The sequence below is a fragment of the Zea mays genome, chromosome 2 (assembly GCF_902167145.1).
Source record: "Zea mays cultivar B73 chromosome 2, Zm-B73-REFERENCE-NAM-5.0, whole genome shotgun sequence".
Classification (NCBI taxonomy): Eukaryota; Viridiplantae; Streptophyta; class Magnoliopsida; order Poales; family Poaceae; genus Zea; species Zea mays.
Genome location: NC_050097.1, coordinates 128103468 through 128122649, shown reverse-complemented (window position 1 = coordinate 128122649; position 19182 = coordinate 128103468). Strand labels below are relative to the sequence as shown.

The 19182-nt window shown below is 47.4% G+C and overlaps 1 protein-coding gene across 1 annotated transcript in view; it reads left to right on the top strand.

Annotated features, from left to right (window-relative positions):
* The window catches only part of LOC103646939 (protein transport protein Sec24-like CEF), a 52115-nt gene extending 33861 nt beyond the window's left edge, over window positions 1–18254 (top strand). The window contains exons 17-23 of the mRNA XM_008671548.3: window positions 4101–4178; window positions 16290–16428; window positions 16561–16725; window positions 16805–16950; window positions 17043–17222; window positions 17386–17506; window positions 17750–18254. Of these exons, the coding sequence (XP_008669770.1) occupies window positions 4101–4178; window positions 16290–16428; window positions 16561–16725; window positions 16805–16950; window positions 17043–17222; window positions 17386–17506; window positions 17750–17856 (936 nt within the window). The 3' untranslated portion in view covers window positions 17857–18254. The remainder of the gene's footprint in view (window positions 1–4100; window positions 4179–16289; window positions 16429–16560; window positions 16726–16804; window positions 16951–17042; window positions 17223–17385; window positions 17507–17749) is intronic.
* Window positions 18255–19182: the final 928 nt, after the last annotated feature.

Sequence of the window (19182 nt, the reverse complement as noted above, 5' to 3'; positions counted from 1 at the left end):
GCCCCATCTCACTGCGCTCAAGCGGATTCTGCGCTACCTCCGCGGCTCCCTTGACTACGGCCTCCTACTCCGCCCATCCCCGACGTCGGAGCTCGTGGTCTACACCGACGCTGACTGGGCTGGCTGTCCCGACACGCGCCAGTCCACCTCCGGCTACACCGTGTTCCTGGGCGCCAACCTCGTCTCTTGGGCCGCCAAGCGGCAGCCCGTCGTCTCTTGCTCCAGCGCTGAGGCCGAGTACCGTGTCGTGGCCAACGGTGTGGCAGAGGCCTCCTGGCTGCGCCAGCTCCTCCACGAGCTCCGCAGTCCCCTTCAGCGCGCCACTCTCGTCTACTGCGACAACGTCAGTGCGGTCTACCTCTCCACCAACCCCGTGCAACATCAGCGCACGAAGCACGTAGAGATCGACCTGCACTTCGTCCGCGAGCGTGTCGCTGCCGGTGACGTTCGGGTTCTCAGCGTCCCCACCACGCTGCAGTTCGCCGACATCTTCACCAAGAGACTACCGTCGAGTGTATTCTTAGACTTTCGATCCAGTCTCAACATCTGTACAGGATAGAGTTGTGACTGCGGGGGGTGTTAGACTACCCGTCTAGGGTTTGGGGTGTTCCCCCTGTAATTACCATCTCACCCTCACTGTATTGGGCCTGGCCCATTTACTGAGTCTATTAATACCACTCCTAGCCCTGTTTAGGGTTAAGGTTCGCATTCCAACAACGATGCCCCGAGCCATGCATCGCAAGGTGAGGCGACTAGGCGGAGGTAGATGCGGCGGAGGGCCACCCAAGATCGGGTCGGGCCACATGGAGATGCGACCAGGACACAAGTTGTAGAGAGAGGGGCAAGAGTGTCTCCCTAGCCACCCCACCCCCACAGTTGGAGAATGAAAACCCTAACCCTAATGGGCCGATAGCCAAACAGTGGTGCTGACCCACACACACAATTTAACATCGTCCCACAGTCGCAACGAGGGCACCACACTCCACACATGATGAGACTGGAGCAGAAGGTGAAGGTAGGAGCCGACGGGTTGAAATCCCCCCGTAGTCTCAGCGTCGTGAGGGTGTGTTGCGGCTGGGGTAGAGACCGGTGTGGACTCTAAGAAGACGATATCCCTTGGATGTCGAGTTAGCCGAAGTCGAGGTGGCCGTGGTCGGGAGACACGCAACAATAGCTTGTTCTTCGATAGGGGTAGACGTTCGAGCGTCAACGATCAGCAGGGCGACACAACAAAAACGCACCAGCAGGTCGACCTTCTTGCTTCTTCGATCGTCTGGACGTCGAGGAGCCTCGCTAGGGAGGCCGGCGACAGCGCACACGTCTGTGCCGATAATGGTGGCCGCGCCCGTGGTAGGATAGAATGGGTAACGGCGGATCCGGCCGGGAAGGCCACGTCAGCGACAGATCCAGCTGGGAAGATGACGATCTGGCCAAAGGGACGACACATCTAGCCGGGAATGTCACATCAACGGTGAATATGTCCGGTAAGGCCGCGACAACGACGAATCCAACGAAGGTGACAAAGAAGGGGAAAGGGTGACGGGGCGGTTCCAGCCGGGCAGGGGCCTGCGCCGGATTGAACTAGACTGGGTGGCGATGACGCCATCGACGGGAGAAACTTGAAGGATGAGGCGATGCTGGGCATCAACGCGGGCAGTTAGGAGGTGGCCAGCGCGAGGATGAGGGGAGGAAGGGCCGACGACTGTTAAGGACGGGAGCTCCCGCGAGGCCATGGCGGCTGCTGCTCCCTTGTGTCCGCTGCAGCGACTACACGAGAGGCCATGACGACTGCTGCACGCGCCCCCGCGTGGCCGCAGCGGCAGGTTGTAGGCCGTCGGCTGCGCAGGGGAGATGGGGGAGCCACGCGACTGCCTGTGGGGAAGAAGGTCGACGACGACGGGTGCGAGAAGGGGGACCACGCCTGCGGCTAGGATGGCGGCGGGGCTGAACACAGGGACCGCGCCCGCGCCGGTAGCGGTGGCGGCGTAGAGGAGCAGGACAGGCGAAGAGGGGGAGGGAGCCCATGGCAAGTAGGACGGCAGGGCGAAGACCCGCGCCTAGATGTGGAAGGCCGCGGCCAGGGAGGCGGCGCTGGCGGCCTGAGAAGGGGAGGGGCGACATCAGCCGCCATGAGGGCCGCCAGCGGCGGATCTGGGCCGGCTGCTGGACCACGAACTTGGAGAATGAAAACCCTAACCCTAATGGGCTGGCAGCCCAACAGTGGTGTCGGCCCACACACAGTCTAACACCCACGACCACCCTTGGCGACGACGACCACCCCCCTAGGGTGAGAGGGAGTGTGCAAGGAGTTGGACGTCGGGGGATAGACGAGCGTGACAATGAACCCCCCAAGGCAGGAGTGGAGGGTGGCCACGAGGGCTGGTCCCCAAAGGAGGAGCTATAGAGGGTGATAGCGGTGTCGGAACGAGGAGGCACTCCCTAGGTGAGTTCCTTGAGATGAGGTTACAATGGACCTCGTGGAAGGACATTAACGAGAATGAGCGAGTGATCCAAGTGCAGAGGTGATTGTAGCGCTCGTTGAGGCCTCGGAGAAGGTTGAGGACGAGCTTGCAGTCAGAGATAGGCACCTCGGAGCCGCAGAGGGAGACCGCTATGCCTTTCATCTGGCGGCAGTAGTCGGTGACATAGAGGTCCCTCTGGACGAAAGTTTGGAAGGCGGCGTCGAGGTGGAGAGCACGACGCTCACGATTGCCGAGGAACTTCTTGATGGCAACCTAGGCCTGACGACCAGTGCCACCACACTTGCGTTTGATATCTTGCAGTTCAACAGTGATCGTTCTGAGGATCTAGGAGAGGACCACACTATCCATCCACCGCTAGGAGAGGATAGTGAGGGATACGCGTCAGTGATGACGTGCTTGTCCAGGGCGTAGCGATGCAGTGTAAGGAAGATGAGGTCACACCAGCGGACGTAGGTGGAGGAAGCCGGGTCGAGGAGGACGGGGACCAGAGAGCGGATGTTCTGACCACTCGCCTCCTGCATGGAGGTTGGCGATGATGACAACCTCGTATTCCGAAGGGGGTCAATGACTAGAGGCTCCGTGGAGGGTCGAGGCAAGGGGAGGCAAGTAAACGACGCTCAGACTTGGCTAGGTTCTTGGTGAGAGCATCTGCCACGTTGTGTTCATGCTCCAAGTTATAGCGGTGACCCGATCGTGATCTCGGGCAACAACCATAGTTGCCTTAACAGCCGTGAGTGCCGTGACAAGGGTGGAGTCGACAGCCGCAACATTGGAGCACTTTAGAGCGATAGGTGGAGACGAGATGGGCGAAGAGGGCCTGAAAAAGATGCCAGGTATGGAGGGGCACCCATGCTGACTGTAGCAGGACCATACCAGGCTTGGAGCCTCTAGGCTCAGGCCCTGGACGACAGCGCCCAGGCCAAGGGCAGCTGGGCCAGGGGTGGCCAGACCAGGGGCGGCGGGTTCAAGGGTGGTTGAGCTCCCACTCGTGGAGGGAGAGGCGGATGATGGAGTGGTGGCGAGTGGGCCAAGCCCTCGTCTGGGAAGGGAGGGTGGCTGGTAGGCGCCGAGCATGACGACTAGATAGGAGGGCGCGACAGGGGCTACAGATGCTCAACGGCGAGGAAGGGTCTAGGAGAGGAGAGGAGGGAAAGAGGATGGGGTGGTGGTGGGGGGAGGTGTGTCTGTCATCATGCCTGCAGCGGTGGCGGCAGCCTGCAGGCCAGGAGGCAGCAATGCCTAGGGAAAGAGAGAGACAGGCTGGCTGGATAGCATGTTGGAGAAAATGAAACCCTGATTCATTGAGTGGGCTGAGTATTACATATATTTACATGGGCCGGGCTTTAGGTCTGTAACACTTAGACAAAAATACAGTAGTCTAATAACGGATATGGTAGACGGAAGGACTTAAATTGCATTGGAGTTTTGTTAGACAATAATATATGCGAAGCATGTTCCTTGTATCTGATGCTTAGGCTATTATATAGCTATTAATTTTTTCATGTACTTTACTCTGTTATTCATGCATGTTCGAGTTTTTTAGTCCTCCTTTCATTTCAATGCCATAATCTATGCTTCCCCTGAATCTCTACAATAAAAGAGATTTTTTTTGTGCAGATTGATTCTGACAAAACTGTGATGGTCACGTTTAAGCATGATGACAAGTTACCTGAAAATGTGGAATGTGGCTTCCAGGTAATAATGAGATGGAATGAATGTTTCTCTTCACTTTAGCTTGTGTATGGCTGTTTCCTTTTTTTTGGTTCTGGGTAAGTTTTTTCACATGATATTTTTACGGTGCATTTCATGCCCCTGGTGTTGAAATACTACATTAGCGTCATAGGTGGTCTGAGAATGCTCAGTCAGAAGTGCCTAGCAAAATCTTGTGCTGGAAAATGGTTGCTATTTTTGTTGAGCTGAAAGAATTTAGCATGTAGTAGCATTTATTACCCCTTTTTTGTGGGTTTGGTAAACTGGTTACTGGTATTAATTTGAGATGGAATGAATGTTTCTCTTTACTCTAGCTTGTGTATGGCTGTTTCCTTTTTTTTGTTCTGGGTAAGTTTTTTCACATGATATTTTTACGTTGCATTTCACGCCCCTGGTGTTGAAATACTACATTAGCGTCATAGGTGGTCTGAGAATGGTCAGTCAGAAGTGCCTAGCAAAATCCTGCGCTGGAAAATGGTTGCTATTTTTATTGAGCTGAAAGAATTTAGCATGTAGTAGCATTTATTACCATTTTTTGCGGGTTTGGTAAACTGGTTACTGGTATTAATTTGCCACTTGCTAGTATCGGTCCAAGTTATGATAGAATATGAGCTGCCAGATGTTGGATTAATGGTAGAGGTACAAGGGTGTACAATGTATAGGCAAGGATCACCCAATCAATGGAGATCCTTGTTTAATCTAAAGCACCCAATCAATAGAGATCCTTGCTTAATCTGTGATCAACTACCATAAACACCAAGGCACATATGACCATGGTTTTTAAAGCGGTAAGGCGGTCCAAGGCGTTGGACCACCGCCTGGACGCCTAGGCGGCGCCTAGGCGTTAGACCACCGCCCGGACGCCTAGGCGACGCCTTAAGAACAGAGCATATGGCAGACATGACCAACACATATGAGAGACATAATCAGCTTAATTACATAGTCTAACACAAGGCTCTAGCTACTCCCTGCAATCCAACTTGTATGGCATTTTGGTTTTTCTAGCTATGTAGCTTTTGCTATGCACTTTGATATATACTATGTCTAGGTACATATTAAGGGAGTGTTTGAAGTTTGAATGCACTAGAGCTAATAGTTAGTTGGCTAAAAAATGCTAGTGGAATTGGCTAGCTCACTATTAGCTAATTTGCTAAAAGTAGCTAATAGCTGAACTATTTGCTTGACTGTTTGCATGTCTTCAGCTAATTTTAGCAGCTAACTATTAGCTGTAGTGCATTCAAATATAGCCTAAGTTCAATCTAATCTAGAAACTAGAATAGATAAAACATCTTACAATTTGGAACAGAGGAAGTACTTTCTAACTCATTTATGCTATCCAGATTGAAATGTTGGACTAGGACTTTGGTTGTGTACTTGTGTTATCTTATTATCTTCGTATAAGACGGAGGAGAATTGACCCAGAATAATCTACTCTAGAGAAACTACCGACTACTAACTGAGAACCACCAGATTGGTTATCCTTTAGAGAAGGCCGCCCCCACCACTGCCAACAATGAAGCCTTTTATTCCAAACAAGTTGGGTTAGGCTAGAGTTAAAAACCCAATAGAACTCACAAGTCATGGTTTAGTCGTAAGATCAGAGGGCGCTCATCCCTTGCTCGGTCCATGAAAATGAGATAACATAGGCTTTTGATATCTACTCTGTAAACAAGCCTGGGTTCAATCCCTGCTTCTTCGAGGCCTTATCCTGAAAGAGGTCAACAACTCTTTTTTGTAAAGCCTTTTGTTCACTGGTCTTCACTTCAAGCAATTCCTTTAGTTCAAGTCTGCTGCAATTGGTAATAGGGGATAAGCAATTGGTAATAGGGGATAAGCAATTGGTAGTCGTAGGCTCACTCACCTCTAGCTCTTTCCCTATGATGACCCCATCCTTGTATCACCAAAATGTTCCATCTTCCAGAAAAGATGATTCATTCCAGAAAGATTCCAGAATATGTTAATCTTTTTCGAAAACGCAGGAGAGCTGCGTATCATTATATTAAGAAGAAAAGGTGAGGCGAGAAGAAACCTCGTACAACACACAAACCCACATACAGTAGGCTAGAGGGAGAAGGAGAAAATTAACAACAAAAGACATCTAGACCCGTGACCATGGAGACTCAAAATAAAGATTACCGACTGAATTACTGGAGCATAAGGATGCTAGATAAATCACTGGCTCCAGCCCTACACCAGAGATGAGACTCATCCTTGACCCAATTGATGACCATGTTGGGACTAGGCTGCACACCATTAAAAACACAACGGTTGCGGTGATTCCAGATGGCCCAAGCACCAATAATGATCAAAGAATTCAAGCCCTTGTTCAACCCTTTGTTTGTTGGATCAACAGGAGCTGCGGCAACTCCTTCCCACCAATCCTCAAAGGAAGAGCACGCAAGGTTAGGAGCAAGGTGCCGCAACCCAACAGATTTCATAATCTGAAACCAGACTGCCCGTGAAAAAACGCATGAAACCAACAAGTGGTTTAACGTCTCTTCCTCTTGATCACTTAGGGTACAAAATTGAGGGTGAGGCAGTCCTCTCTTTGCTAGGCGGTCTGCTGTCCAGCAGCGATCGTGGGCCACAAGCCACATGAAGAACTTGCATTTACTAGGAGCCCATGATTTCCAAATCCTTTCCCAAGGTTTAAAAGTTGTTGCTCCAAGAAAGAATCCGGTATATGCCGATTTGGCCGAATAGAAACCTGAGCTTGAAAGCCGCCAACTATGCTTATTCTATTGATCTGGTTCTAAGACCCAGTCTGCAATGAGGTCCCAAACCTTGAGGAAGTCAGACAAAACATTTACAGTGATAGCTCCTCTAATGTCATGTACCCAGTTCCTTGAATTGAGGGCATCGTGGACATTCCTCATTTTAGCCCTAGAAGAGACCAGCTTGACCAAATGAGAGGCCATCTAACATAGACTCTGGCCATCGATCCAATTATCTGTCCAAAACAAGGTGTTTTACCGTTGCCCACCATCGAAGAGATTGCTGCCGAGAAGAAGGCCTTAACCGAAGGATGAACATTTATTTTAAAGGATGCCCAAGGTCTGCCAGTATCATTTTTTTTCAGCTAGAGCCAGCGTAATCTAAGAGCCCAACTCATAAATGCAGGTTTAATATACCCAATCCTCCAAATTCTTTTAGTCTAGTAACCTTGTTCCAAGCTACCAAGCAGTGTCCTCCCAAAGCTTCTTTCCTCCCTCTCCACAGGAAATTCCTTCTGATCTTGTCAATTGCTTTGAAAACCCAAGGAATGTCCATGGCCATCATTAAGTAAATAGTCATTGAAGACAGGACAGTCTGGACAATAATCAATCTTCCAGCTCTAGTCAACAGATCAACTTTCCATCAGGAGGCGATGTGCAATTTTATCAATGAATGGTTGTAGGTGCTGTCTGCCAAGCTTCTTTAAGGATAGAGGCACCCCCAAATATTTATAGGGGAAGTTGGCAACAACGCATGACAACAGATTATGAATGGTATCTAGATTTCCAACAGCACAGTGGATGGGGAAAACGCTGCTCTTTGCCATATTTACTTTGAGCCCAGATTCCTCACCAAAAATCCTGAGAATGTCCATGGTGATTACTAAATCAAGTGCCACCGGGTGGAGGAAGATCACCACATCATCAGCATAAAGAGAAATACGGTTATGAACTGAATTTTCTGTCAGAGGCTCCAGCAAACCATCATCAGCAGCCTTCTTAATTAAGTAGCACAGTACATCCATAACTAGGATGAACAACATTGGGGAGAGAGGGTCCCCTTGCCGAAGACCTCGTCTATGAATATTTTTTTGACCTGGCTTACCATTAAGCATTATTTGAGAAGAAGCAGAAGCAAGAAGAATGCTAACAATATCGCACCAAATTTGCCCAAAACCCAAATGCTTAAAGACCTCCAGGAGGAAGGGCCACGAGACAGAGTCAAAAGCTTTGGTGATATCCAACCTAAGGAGGATCCTTGCACATTTTTTCTGGTGAAACATCTTTGTTGTCTGTTGCACAAGCATGAAATTGTCCAGGATGGATCTGCCTTTAATAAAAGCACTTTGATTCTGAGATACCATATTATCCAGGTGTTCCGTCAGCCTATTTGCCAAAAGCTTAGTAATGAGCTTAGCAAAGGAGTGGACCAAGCTTATAGGCCGAAAATCTTTGACATGACATACTTCATCTTTTTTGGGTAGAAGAATGATGTAGGCTGAATTGAGAAGTTCCAGATTTCCCCGATTCCTGTTCCAAACAGCCATAGTAGCTGCCATAATATCTCCTTTAATAATATGCCAGCACGACTTATAAAATTTCCCGGTAAAACCATCCGGGCCAGGAGCCTTGTTTGAAGGTAGAGATAAGACTGTTTTCCAGACTTCATCTTCCGTGAAAGGGCTATCCAGCGAAGAGAGATCATGAGTAGGAATTTGGAGATGATCTAAATCAATAGTATGAACTCGGTCAGACGAACATCTCAGCAGATTGTGGAAAAATCACTTAGAGTTTCCTCCTTGTCCTCATGCCTTGACTTTATCAAACCATTGTCGGATAACAAGTTACCAATAAAATTCTTGCCTTTGCGGTATGGGAACATATCTGGTGCTCAAAGGGGTACGGTGCTCACGTGCACATTTTAAATCTGGAACATCCATTTCGTATCTAACAGCAGCACCAATTTTGTGAAAAACCCCTTCCACCTTCCTTCCCTGGTGGGAGTTCTTCGTAAAATTAGCTGGTGTCGTTGAATGCAAGATGGATGCACCAGATTTAAAATATGCACATGAGCACCGTACCCCTTTGAGCACCTGATACGTTCCCTTGCGGTATTTAGCGTGGAGGTGGAAGAAGGCAGTATTAACATCCCCCTCAACCAACAAGGTGATCCTAGAGCGGCTCCGAGCCATAGAACGTTGCAAGGTTGAAAGGGCCACAATGTGACAATCAAGCTGCTTCAACAACCAATTTTCTAGCACAGACAAGGGTCTGTTATCTTGAGCAGACTGCAGCTTGTGCATAATTTCCCGCGCCATCCCAAGCTGAGAGGAGATATGACCCACCCTTTTTTGAGACCACCTTTGGAGACGCCTGACGGTGGCTCTAAACTTCTTGGAAAGGGTTTCAAAAGGGCAAGGGGAGGAAGGAACAGAATTCCAAGCAGCCTCCATTGTCGTAATAAAATCAGGCAATTTTGTCCAATGGGATTCAAAATGAAATCTGCTGCGGCCATGCGTCAAAACCTGGAGCCCAAGAAGCAAAGGGCAATGATCCGAACCTGTGCTAGCACTTTGCAGAAGACTATTAGGAAAAAGCTGCTCCCAATCTGATGAGCAAAACATTCTGTCAAGTTTGACGAGAGTAGGCGTATCTTGGCGATTAGACCAAGTGAATTTCCGACCATGCAGAGCCAATTCTTTTAAACCTAGATCATTAATGAACCTTCTGAATCTCTCCATAAGCTGCCTGTTAAAATTGCCAGAGCTCTTGTCTTCATCTCTGTAGATGAGGTTAAAATCACCCATTAGGATCCAGGGTCCAGGACAAGCAGATCTCACATCCCGAAGTTCTTGGCTTCTTGCATAAACTGAATTTTGTTACTGTCGCCTTGAGGCCCATACACGCAAGTCAACCACCAAGGAGGATGATCTCTTGGACTAAACTGAATTGACACACTATGCTGATCCACCCGAGATGCGCTGGCTGGACCAATTTCATTCCTCCAGGCCACGAGAATCCCACCACTAGTTCCAACTGAGGGAAGAAACAACTTGTGCACAAAATTACTCCCAAGTGCAGATAGGGTAGTATGCATAGGGATTTCAGCCATCTTGGTTTCTTGGATACAAACCACATTAGCATTAAAGGAGTTTACCAAATTACGAACAGAATCCTGACGAGCTCTAGAGTTTAGGCCTCGCACGTTCCAACACACAATATTTGAAGGATTCATGATAACAAATAGAAGAAAATCTCGACCAACAAAGATAGAGGCATGATCAACCGCTCAACACACACCTAAACCAGGGGGTGTCCATCCGAAAAGGGCAGCAAGGGCCTGGACATGAGACGGAGGGAGGGGCTGATCAAAAAGCCTGCTATAATTATCCAAGGCCTCCTGACTGATGCCTTCGCTTTCATCAATCACATGCAGTGTTCTCATTATTTTCTTCTTAAATTTGATCTGACCGTCACTGAAGGTAGACTGGAATTCAACTCCAATCCCAGCAATGCGCCTACTACGGCGTGGAGGTTCTGCTGAAGCAATTGGGGTCCCCGGTCTGACGGCCAGAGGAGCTGGTAAAATGTGAACAACTGTTTCACAACCTTGTCACTGAAAGAAGATCTAAGCCTGCCAGGGGAATGCAGTTCAGAAGGCATGGAAGCATCAGCATCACAGACATTGTCATTGCCATTGGTAGGGACAGACTGAACTACAGCCAATGAATCAAGATGATGTTGCGGTCTCTGGTCCCTTCTTGAATAAACCATCAAGGGCTTGCAATACCGAGGGCAAGAGGGATCAGGAAAGAAAACAGGTCGAACCAATGGCGCTGCAGACTCCGTGAGGGACCAATTCATCAGAGCCGAACAGTCCATAAGTGAATAATCCGTAGAATCCAGACCATCATATGAGAGGAGAACCGAGCCAGGCACATCCGACACTGCCCCCGAAGCCTCAGGGAGTGTTGGCGCAGCAGCTGGCAACCCCTCTGCAAGAAACGAGGTAGTCCTAGGCGCCACCAGCTCTACTACCGAAGCATCAGGGAGGGCTGGCGCATCAACTGGTCCCACCAACGTCGGAAATGAGGCATCCACTGCCATTAAGGAAGAAACCGAGGGGTTAGCAGGCGCCACCAAAGCAATAACCCCACCAGCTAGGAGAACTGGTTTATTAACTGGTCTGCCAGCCGCCGAGCATAAATGTACGCGTGTCCCTAGGCGAGATTGAACAGGTGTAGAAGCTGATATCTGGGACTCCGTGAGGGAGCAGCTCAATAGAGCCGAACAGTCTTCAAGGGGTAATCTGCGGCATCAATAGAGACGAGAACCCTCCACACGCGGCCTACTCTGCACCCGAAGCATCAAGGAGATTTGACACAGTAGCTGGCCCCACCATCACAGGAAACAAGGTAGATCCAGGCACCGCCAGCTCTACAACCGAAGCATCAGGGAGAGCTGGCGCATCAACTGGTCCAACCAGTGTCGGAAACGAGGCATCATCAACTAGTGCAATCAACGTCGGAAACGAGGCATCAACTGCCATTAAGGAAGAGACTGAGGGGTTTGCAGGCGCCACCAGAGCATTAACCGCATCAGTTGGGAGAACTCTGCCAGCTGCCGAGCTGAAATGGACGCGCGGCCCCAGGCGATTGTGAACAGGTGCACGGTCCGTTGAAGACTGGGAATTGAAACGACGCTTCTGCAGGCTCTTGGAATCCTGGTCACTTTCTTCATTCCGACGGTCTGGCGGCGACGACGAAAAATGGGGAGGAGGAAGTACCTCAGGCGAACTCCTAGGGCGGGAAACAAGGATTGAAATTGGGTAAACCACTGTGCGCGTGGGAGACGGTTCGTCGCCTAACTAAATCGGAGGCTCCTCCACGTGGAGATCCAATAATGAAGGCAGATCGCCAGGATTATCACACCAAACACTCAGTTTGAACGCAGACAGATCAGAACCGCCAACAGAATCAAGGTGCAACTCATGAACAAGGCAATGTTCGACGAGAAGTTGCTCATCTGTATGCAAACCCCAAAGATGAAACGGAAGGCTGCGGAGCTCAATATCTAGCCGATGAGGCAGTGTCCCTCCCCCATTAGCCATGAACTGACGGGATTACCTCTTGATGTGCATCCGAAGAGGAGAAACGTAGAATGACTGACCCCCACGAGCATCCGATCAGCCATCTCCACGTTGGGAAGCAAGGCGACGAAAGTGTTCGGTGCAACCCGGCGAAGGTCGAGCGCATCATCCTTAAGATCAAATCTCGAAGTGAGCGCATCATAGACTTCTACGGCACAGCCAGAACGCCCCATGCCCACAACGGAGATAACAAGAGCACGCCAGAGGTCATCTTCAGCTTGGGCAATCCTCCTAGAACGTTTGAAGAAGCGCCGAGGCGGGGAACGGGGCATAGAAATGGCGCGGACAGCCTCCGGTGGGGGTCGAGGTAGCACACCGGAAGGGACGCCGTGGCCCTCAGCACCAGCCGCACAATTGGGTCTTCGCCGTCTATGCCCCCGACGAGTGCGCATGTGTCCGCCGCCGCCAGAGCCCGCACCAATGCCACCACCAGAACATGCGATGTTGCCACCTTCGTGGCCGTCAGCAATGCATTCCGAGGCACCCATAGAAGGCAAGGCGTGGGAGACAGGCCGCCACACCTTGGACCGCAGAGGCTTGGGAGGTGTCGTCCGCCGGTGCGGGCACACGTGAGCACGGTGCCCTTGCAGCCCGTAGGAGAAGCACCTCACCGGACAACGGCACACCGCCGCGCAATGGGAGGGGGAGAAATAGTTGAAGCACTTCCCACACAGGTCGACAAGGATAGGTCTGGGTGGAGGCTTCAAAGGGCGGGGACGGCGCCAGCGAGCACGTCGACTAACGACCTTCACCCAGCCATCGCCGGCAACGGGGTGAGAGACCAACGGTGTGGAGGAGACAAGCACGTCCTTATACGAAGGCAACCCCCCAGGTTGGTCACCGCCATCATCGCGCCATCGTTGGGCTTGGAACGGCCAGCAGGCCACGAAGTTGGAGAGGAAGAGAAGGATCCTGACGCCGGGGAGGGGAGGGCTGTGGTCGCCGGGCCTGGAGTAGACGTCGGCGTGGGGCTCTGGGTGGTTTGGTCGCCGGGGGGAGGGGGTGGAGGAGGGCAGGGGGCGGGAGCATTGTATGTTGTCCCTAGAAGATGTTAATCGTAAGCAAGAAGATTGTTTATGAAGAAAAAACAAAAATTCATATTCTGATACATAAGAATTATATACGAATCGAAATAATCTTATTTTCTTTTTTCAAAAGAAAATGGATTTCATTGAAGTAATAAAACTATTCCAATTCGAATAATAGTGGGGAAAGAATCACATGTCATATGGATAGCTAGTTTCCATGCACTTCTATTCAAGGCTAAACTTTTGGGTATGTTATATCATTTCAAGTTTCCTTTTACTGCCTCTTCCCATGTCAACTTCGGTCTTTCTTTTTCTCTCTTCTCATTACTATCACATCTTGATCTTGGCCTTCTGCTAGGACCATCCGCAACAACTGATTTGGTGGTTTACACTGATGCTAATTGGGCTAGCTGCCTTGGTACGCGCAGGTCTACCTCGGGCTATGCTGCGTTCCTTGGTGACAACCTGATTTTCTGGTCTTCCAAGCGTCAGAACACCTTCTCGAGGTCTAGTGCTGAAGCTGAGTATCGAGGTGTGGCGAATGGAGTTGCCGAAGCTACGTGGCTGCGCCAACTCCTCTTGGAACTCCATGCCCTCTCCGTCGCGCTACTCTAGTGTATTGCGACAACATCAGTGTTGTCTACATGTCTTCCAACCCCGTCGAGCATCAACACACCAAGCACATCGAGATTGATCTTCACTTTGTCAGAGAACGAGTTGCTGTCGTTGATCTTTGGGTCCTACATGTGTCGACGACATCATAGTATGTAGACATCTTCACCAAGGGCTTCCTATCCTCAGTCTTTACCGAATTCAGGACTAGTCTGAACGTGCGCAGTGGTTGACGATCTGACTGCGGGGGGTGGGGGGTAGCATGCGCTATATTAGGCATGGACCTTCCTATGTTTGGTAGGTCCCTTGGGTTTGGTAGTGGCAGCACATGCTTGTTGCCTTGTGCGCCTCCTCCCTGTTTGGTTGTGTATTAGGCAAGGATTTCGTTTCCTATTCCAGTGGGCATCCTTGCCTATATGTACTCGACTCGAGCCTTGCTCTCAATAATCATTCACCAATTCCCCTAGTCCACTGTCTCACTATATATATATATATATATATATATATATATATATATATATATATATATATATATATATATATATATATATATATATATATATAGTTGTAGCAGCATCATATGTTCAAAATTCAAATGCAAGTCATAAGATTAAATCAATCGAAGAGCAGCTCAAGATGAGGCCGAGGCAGGCACAATACTGCTGAACAAGTAAACAACCAAAAGAACAGATGGATTACTGTCTGAAGAGGTGTTCATCTCCGTTGGAGTCTGAACTCTGGACAGAGGAGGACGATCGGGGTTGATGGAGGAGTGGAGGATGGCTGCGGCTGCAGGAGAATGGTCATGACTGCAGAAGGCCGTCGCACATTGGAGCAGAGGCGCCGCACAATGGAGGCTCGAACAGAGAGCCTCTGTAGCCGCTGCGCGATGGAGCGACAGACGCACAGCAGGGCGGCGGGAGAGGAAGGCGGCGACACTGGAGAAGGGGCAATGTAGCAAGGGCGCTGAGCAGGGCGCATGCCACGTACAGGTGCCGGCGGCTACAATGCTGTGTATCCAGGACTACAGGTAGGGCAAAACAATGTATTTAGACCTTTAGAGATGGTGGGTCGACCCATACAAAAGAGACTGGATACTGGCCCAAAAAGGACAAAATTAGTCGGTCATAACCCTAGTGGGACGACTAATCGCGATTAGTCAGGGAATAGGACGACTAATCGCTTCCTAATCGCCCTAGTCGAGTCGAAGACCCTGATCGAGCTTACTCCAGTCATAAGGCCGACTAATCGTGATTAATCAGACGACTTTAAAACCTTAGTAAAGCTCCAATAGTACTTATGTATCTCGTTGAGTCTTTTGACGGCAACAACTCTCCACTATTGTTTTTTAGGGGAAACTCTCCACTATTGTTGATCAGTTTTTTCAAGGTACAAAGGGTGAGGAACATGTTTATAGTTTATCATACTAACTCTTTTGAGAATTCAGTAGCATATTTACTTCGAGAGGTTGATGCCATTGCTGACCTGCACTTCAATACCAAGAAAATAGTGAAGTGGTCCAAGATCTTTGAGAGCAAAATCTGTTCTCAGATTTTTGAACAAGGATGAAACAGCAACCTGTGAAGATCTCGCTGCAATAATATTATCCACATATACCAACAAAACCCAAATACTTGCTGCTCAATAATTGCTGACCACAGTGTGAACTCAGGGTATCTCCGTCTTCTTGTCACCCTCGTCACCGTCGAAACTTCAATCTTCTCTGCCGGAGTACCATATGTGCCAAGATAACCTTGCAGCTGGGTGTCCTGGAGGATGGGCAGAACTTGCGCCCTCCAGATCATAATTTCTCTTGTTGAGTTTCTCTGGAATTGTTTGTCCCAGCAGAAGTTGTGAACCGACAGAGAAAGTTGAAGAACTTGCCATGACAGATTGATTTTTGGCGGCTAGGGTTAGGGTTTCTGGATAGTCCTAGCAGCTAGGGTTTAGGAGGTGGCTCTAATAGCATGAGAGAAAACTACCAGATTGGTTAAGCTTATATCCTCCATAAGATCCCGTGTGATGTATATTTATATGGGCATAAATTGCCAACACGGTGTTGTCCAACTCAGTTACAATACTGGTAACACGGATTAGGATCCTATATCTAGTCTTGTTCGGTTACAACTCTATCTATAATTAGAGTACATATTTATCTTTACAAAAAAGGCATGCATACCTGAATAATTAATCCTTCTATATTCTAACACTAGCTAATCTGTAAGAAACATTTGCTTTTAAGCTTTGAAAATTTATTCTAAAACGTTCATTAGTTCAAAAAGAACTGGTGAAAATGTGGAAATTTTTTCAACAAATTTGAACACCCGTTGTTAGCTATACAATTTGCTTGTAGTTTCTGAAACTGTGTTATGTGCTTGGTTTAGTTTAAGGATACCATAATTTCTCTGTCACATCGAGGACTTGTGCTTATCTTCAAAACTGCAGATCTTCTTTGTCTTCTCATGTAATAATGGTTTATTGATGAGTCATTTAGCATGGACATTGAAATTATGTTTGATTAATTGCTAAAATGGTTAGTTTTCTATACATATATGTTCTTGATTGTTGACATTCTTTTCCTGGCACTTTTCAGTGTGCACTTCTCTATACTACTGTATATGGACAAAGGAGGATCCGAGTCATAAACCTTTCACTTTCATGCACAAATTTGCTTGCCAATCTTTTCCGGTATGCTGATTTGGAGACACAGTTTTCATGCTTCCTGAAGCAAGGTAAAACAATCAAGACACTTTCAGTATAACTCCGTTCACTTTTTGCAGCTAGCAAAATTACCGTGAATGAAACTGTCTTCAATCTGATCGCATGTGGTATCTAGATGATGCTGACATTCTTGTACTATACAGCTGCTAATGGCATCCCGACATCTCCATTACCTCGTATTCGGGATGAAGCAACAAATACATGCATAAATATTCTTCAATCTTACCGCAAACACTGTGCATCTGTAACTTCATCAGGGCAGTTGATTCTCCCAGAGGCTCTAAAACTGCTGCCCTTATATACTTTGGGTATAATTCGTCCTGTGAGTGTTTTGCTTGTTTCTTCCCTGTCCATTTACTCCACTAACATTTTCAATTCATTTTTCAGCACTGGTCAAAAGCTTAGGCTTGAGAACCGATGGGCGATTGGATGACCGTTCCTACTGGATATCTGTAGCCTCGTCAGTTTCTGTAGTACTAGCTGTTCCTTTGGTGTTCCCTAGATTGATTCCTATCCACGATCTCACATCAAGGGCAAGTTACCATGTTAATCAAAGCTATAACAAATTTCTGATCTTCCTTCTTTAAGGGAAACAAATTATCTAAACTTTGGACACTATTTTCAGGATGACGATGATTCTCTTATACCCAGTCCCCTTATGCTCAATAGTGAGAATGTACAAGAGGATGGAGTTTATTTATTGGAAAATGGTGAGGATGGTTTAATTTATGTAGGAAACATGGTAAATCCGGCTACCCTGGAACAAATATTCGGTGTCTCTTCTTTGGCTGCATTACCAGCCCAGGCAAGTTTGTTTACAATTTCCCTTATACTATGCTTGAAAGCTGCTGTTCTCATTCCTTGTGTGGCTAGAGTATAACAATGTGGAATACTGTTCTCTTTGGAAGTTAAGGTTATGCTACATAACTGTGTGTGTCATATATAGTTGACAAGTGAATTTCTTGCAGTTGGCGTTGGAGCAATTTGACAACGAACTCTCGAGGAAGGTTAACGAAGTTGTAAATGAAATAAGACGCCAGAGGTGCTCATACTTGAGGTTAAGACAATGCAGAAGGGGTGAACCATCTGGTTAGTTTTCTGAGCAACTCATGAGCTAACCGTTACTAACCCCTAACTATTATTTGTACTAGAGAAAGAAAAAAAATCCCGCTAGGTGTTATGTTTTGTTAAGGGCTAATTTGGGAACTCCATTTTTTCGTGGGATTCCTATTTTCCAATGGAAAATAAACTAATTTTCTTTGCGAAGATGAAAATCTCTTGTGAAAATGGTGTTTCCAAACTAGCCCTAAATGGATATTTGGTTCCCTGCAGGTGATTTTTTCCGGTCATTTTTAGTGGAGGACAAGGCGCCTGGCGTCTTCTCCTACGTCGAGTTCCTTGTGCATGTCCACAGGCAAATCCAAAGCAAGATGACCTGAGGGCCCAAGATCCTGGTTGTAACATTTCGGTCAGTAGATGGATTGTATGTACCCCGGGAGTTTGATTTCTGCATAAGGAGACAGCAAAGTGGCGATTCCATATCAATGTGGAGCATAAAGAGTGCTCGGATAATAGAACTCAGGAATAGAGGCTTGTGGTGTTTACAGCACCGTTTTTGGAGTGGGTGGTATATGTGTTGTATACAGAGATGAGAGGGGTGGAGCTTTAGTTTTTGTGTTGTCTTTTATCATCGTGCATCCTTGTTTATCTCATGTGCAAAAAGTGTTGGATTATGTTGGTTGGAAGGTTATAGAGGTTTCGTAATAAAATGCACCTAGCTAATCGATAGTATGAATCAGATATACTATAATTTAACTATTATGTTTGCCTATTCGAATTTAACCCTGTGATGATGTTTTGTGATTTCTGACTTCCACTACATCGTCTGACATCAGTGCTGAATGCACTCAAGTCATCGCACTTCGCTGTCGCCCACTTGTTGCTGCCAAGGCCCTTCTTTGGTTTGAGAGACCAAAGGGGTGGGACTAAGGGTGTTTGGTTGTTTTGAGAAATCACTTTATCTAAAATGAGGTGTTGCATTATAAGTCTATTTTTCAAATTTGATGGGATGGTCTTTCTTTATATTAGTACTAAGTAACTATGAGAAATAATGTGGTGATTGATCAACTCATTACATTACACAAACCAAATAAAAATATGAGTGAGAAGATGATGGACAAACTCATTTCTTAAACCAAACATTCTATAAATTACTTTAGTCTTTAGTCTCTCAAGGGTTGACTAAAAAAGGATTAAACCATATTAATTTCACTTTTTTCTCCTTATTTATTTTAGTTACACTAATTGTAAAAGAATGCTAAGGAGTATTTTGGTCTTCTTATGATACATTTAATGTATTTTGAATACTTTTAGTCACTACAACCAAATAGGTTAGGAACTAAATTTTAGTGCCATAACTAAACTTTAGTCTCTAGACTTAAGAGCCAAACATGCCCTAAGACGCTCATTGCCTGTATACATGGGCTGTGCTGGTGCCCCTGCTTATATGTTATGCATGCTATGCTGGAGCGTTTTTTTTCTGTTTTTTGGTTACGGGTGGTCTGTTTGGTTCGTTTTTTTAGGAGCTTTTCTGAAAAGCTGAATGTGGGGAAAATCTGGCCGTGGGGATAATCTGTCTGAGAAGAATCTGAGTATGGTTGGGTTACCGTGGGGAGAAGCTGGTAGTTAGAATCTGAGTGTTTTGATATGCAGATTCTGATATTGTATATTCTAAGTGAAAAAAGGAAACAAACAAAGACATAATA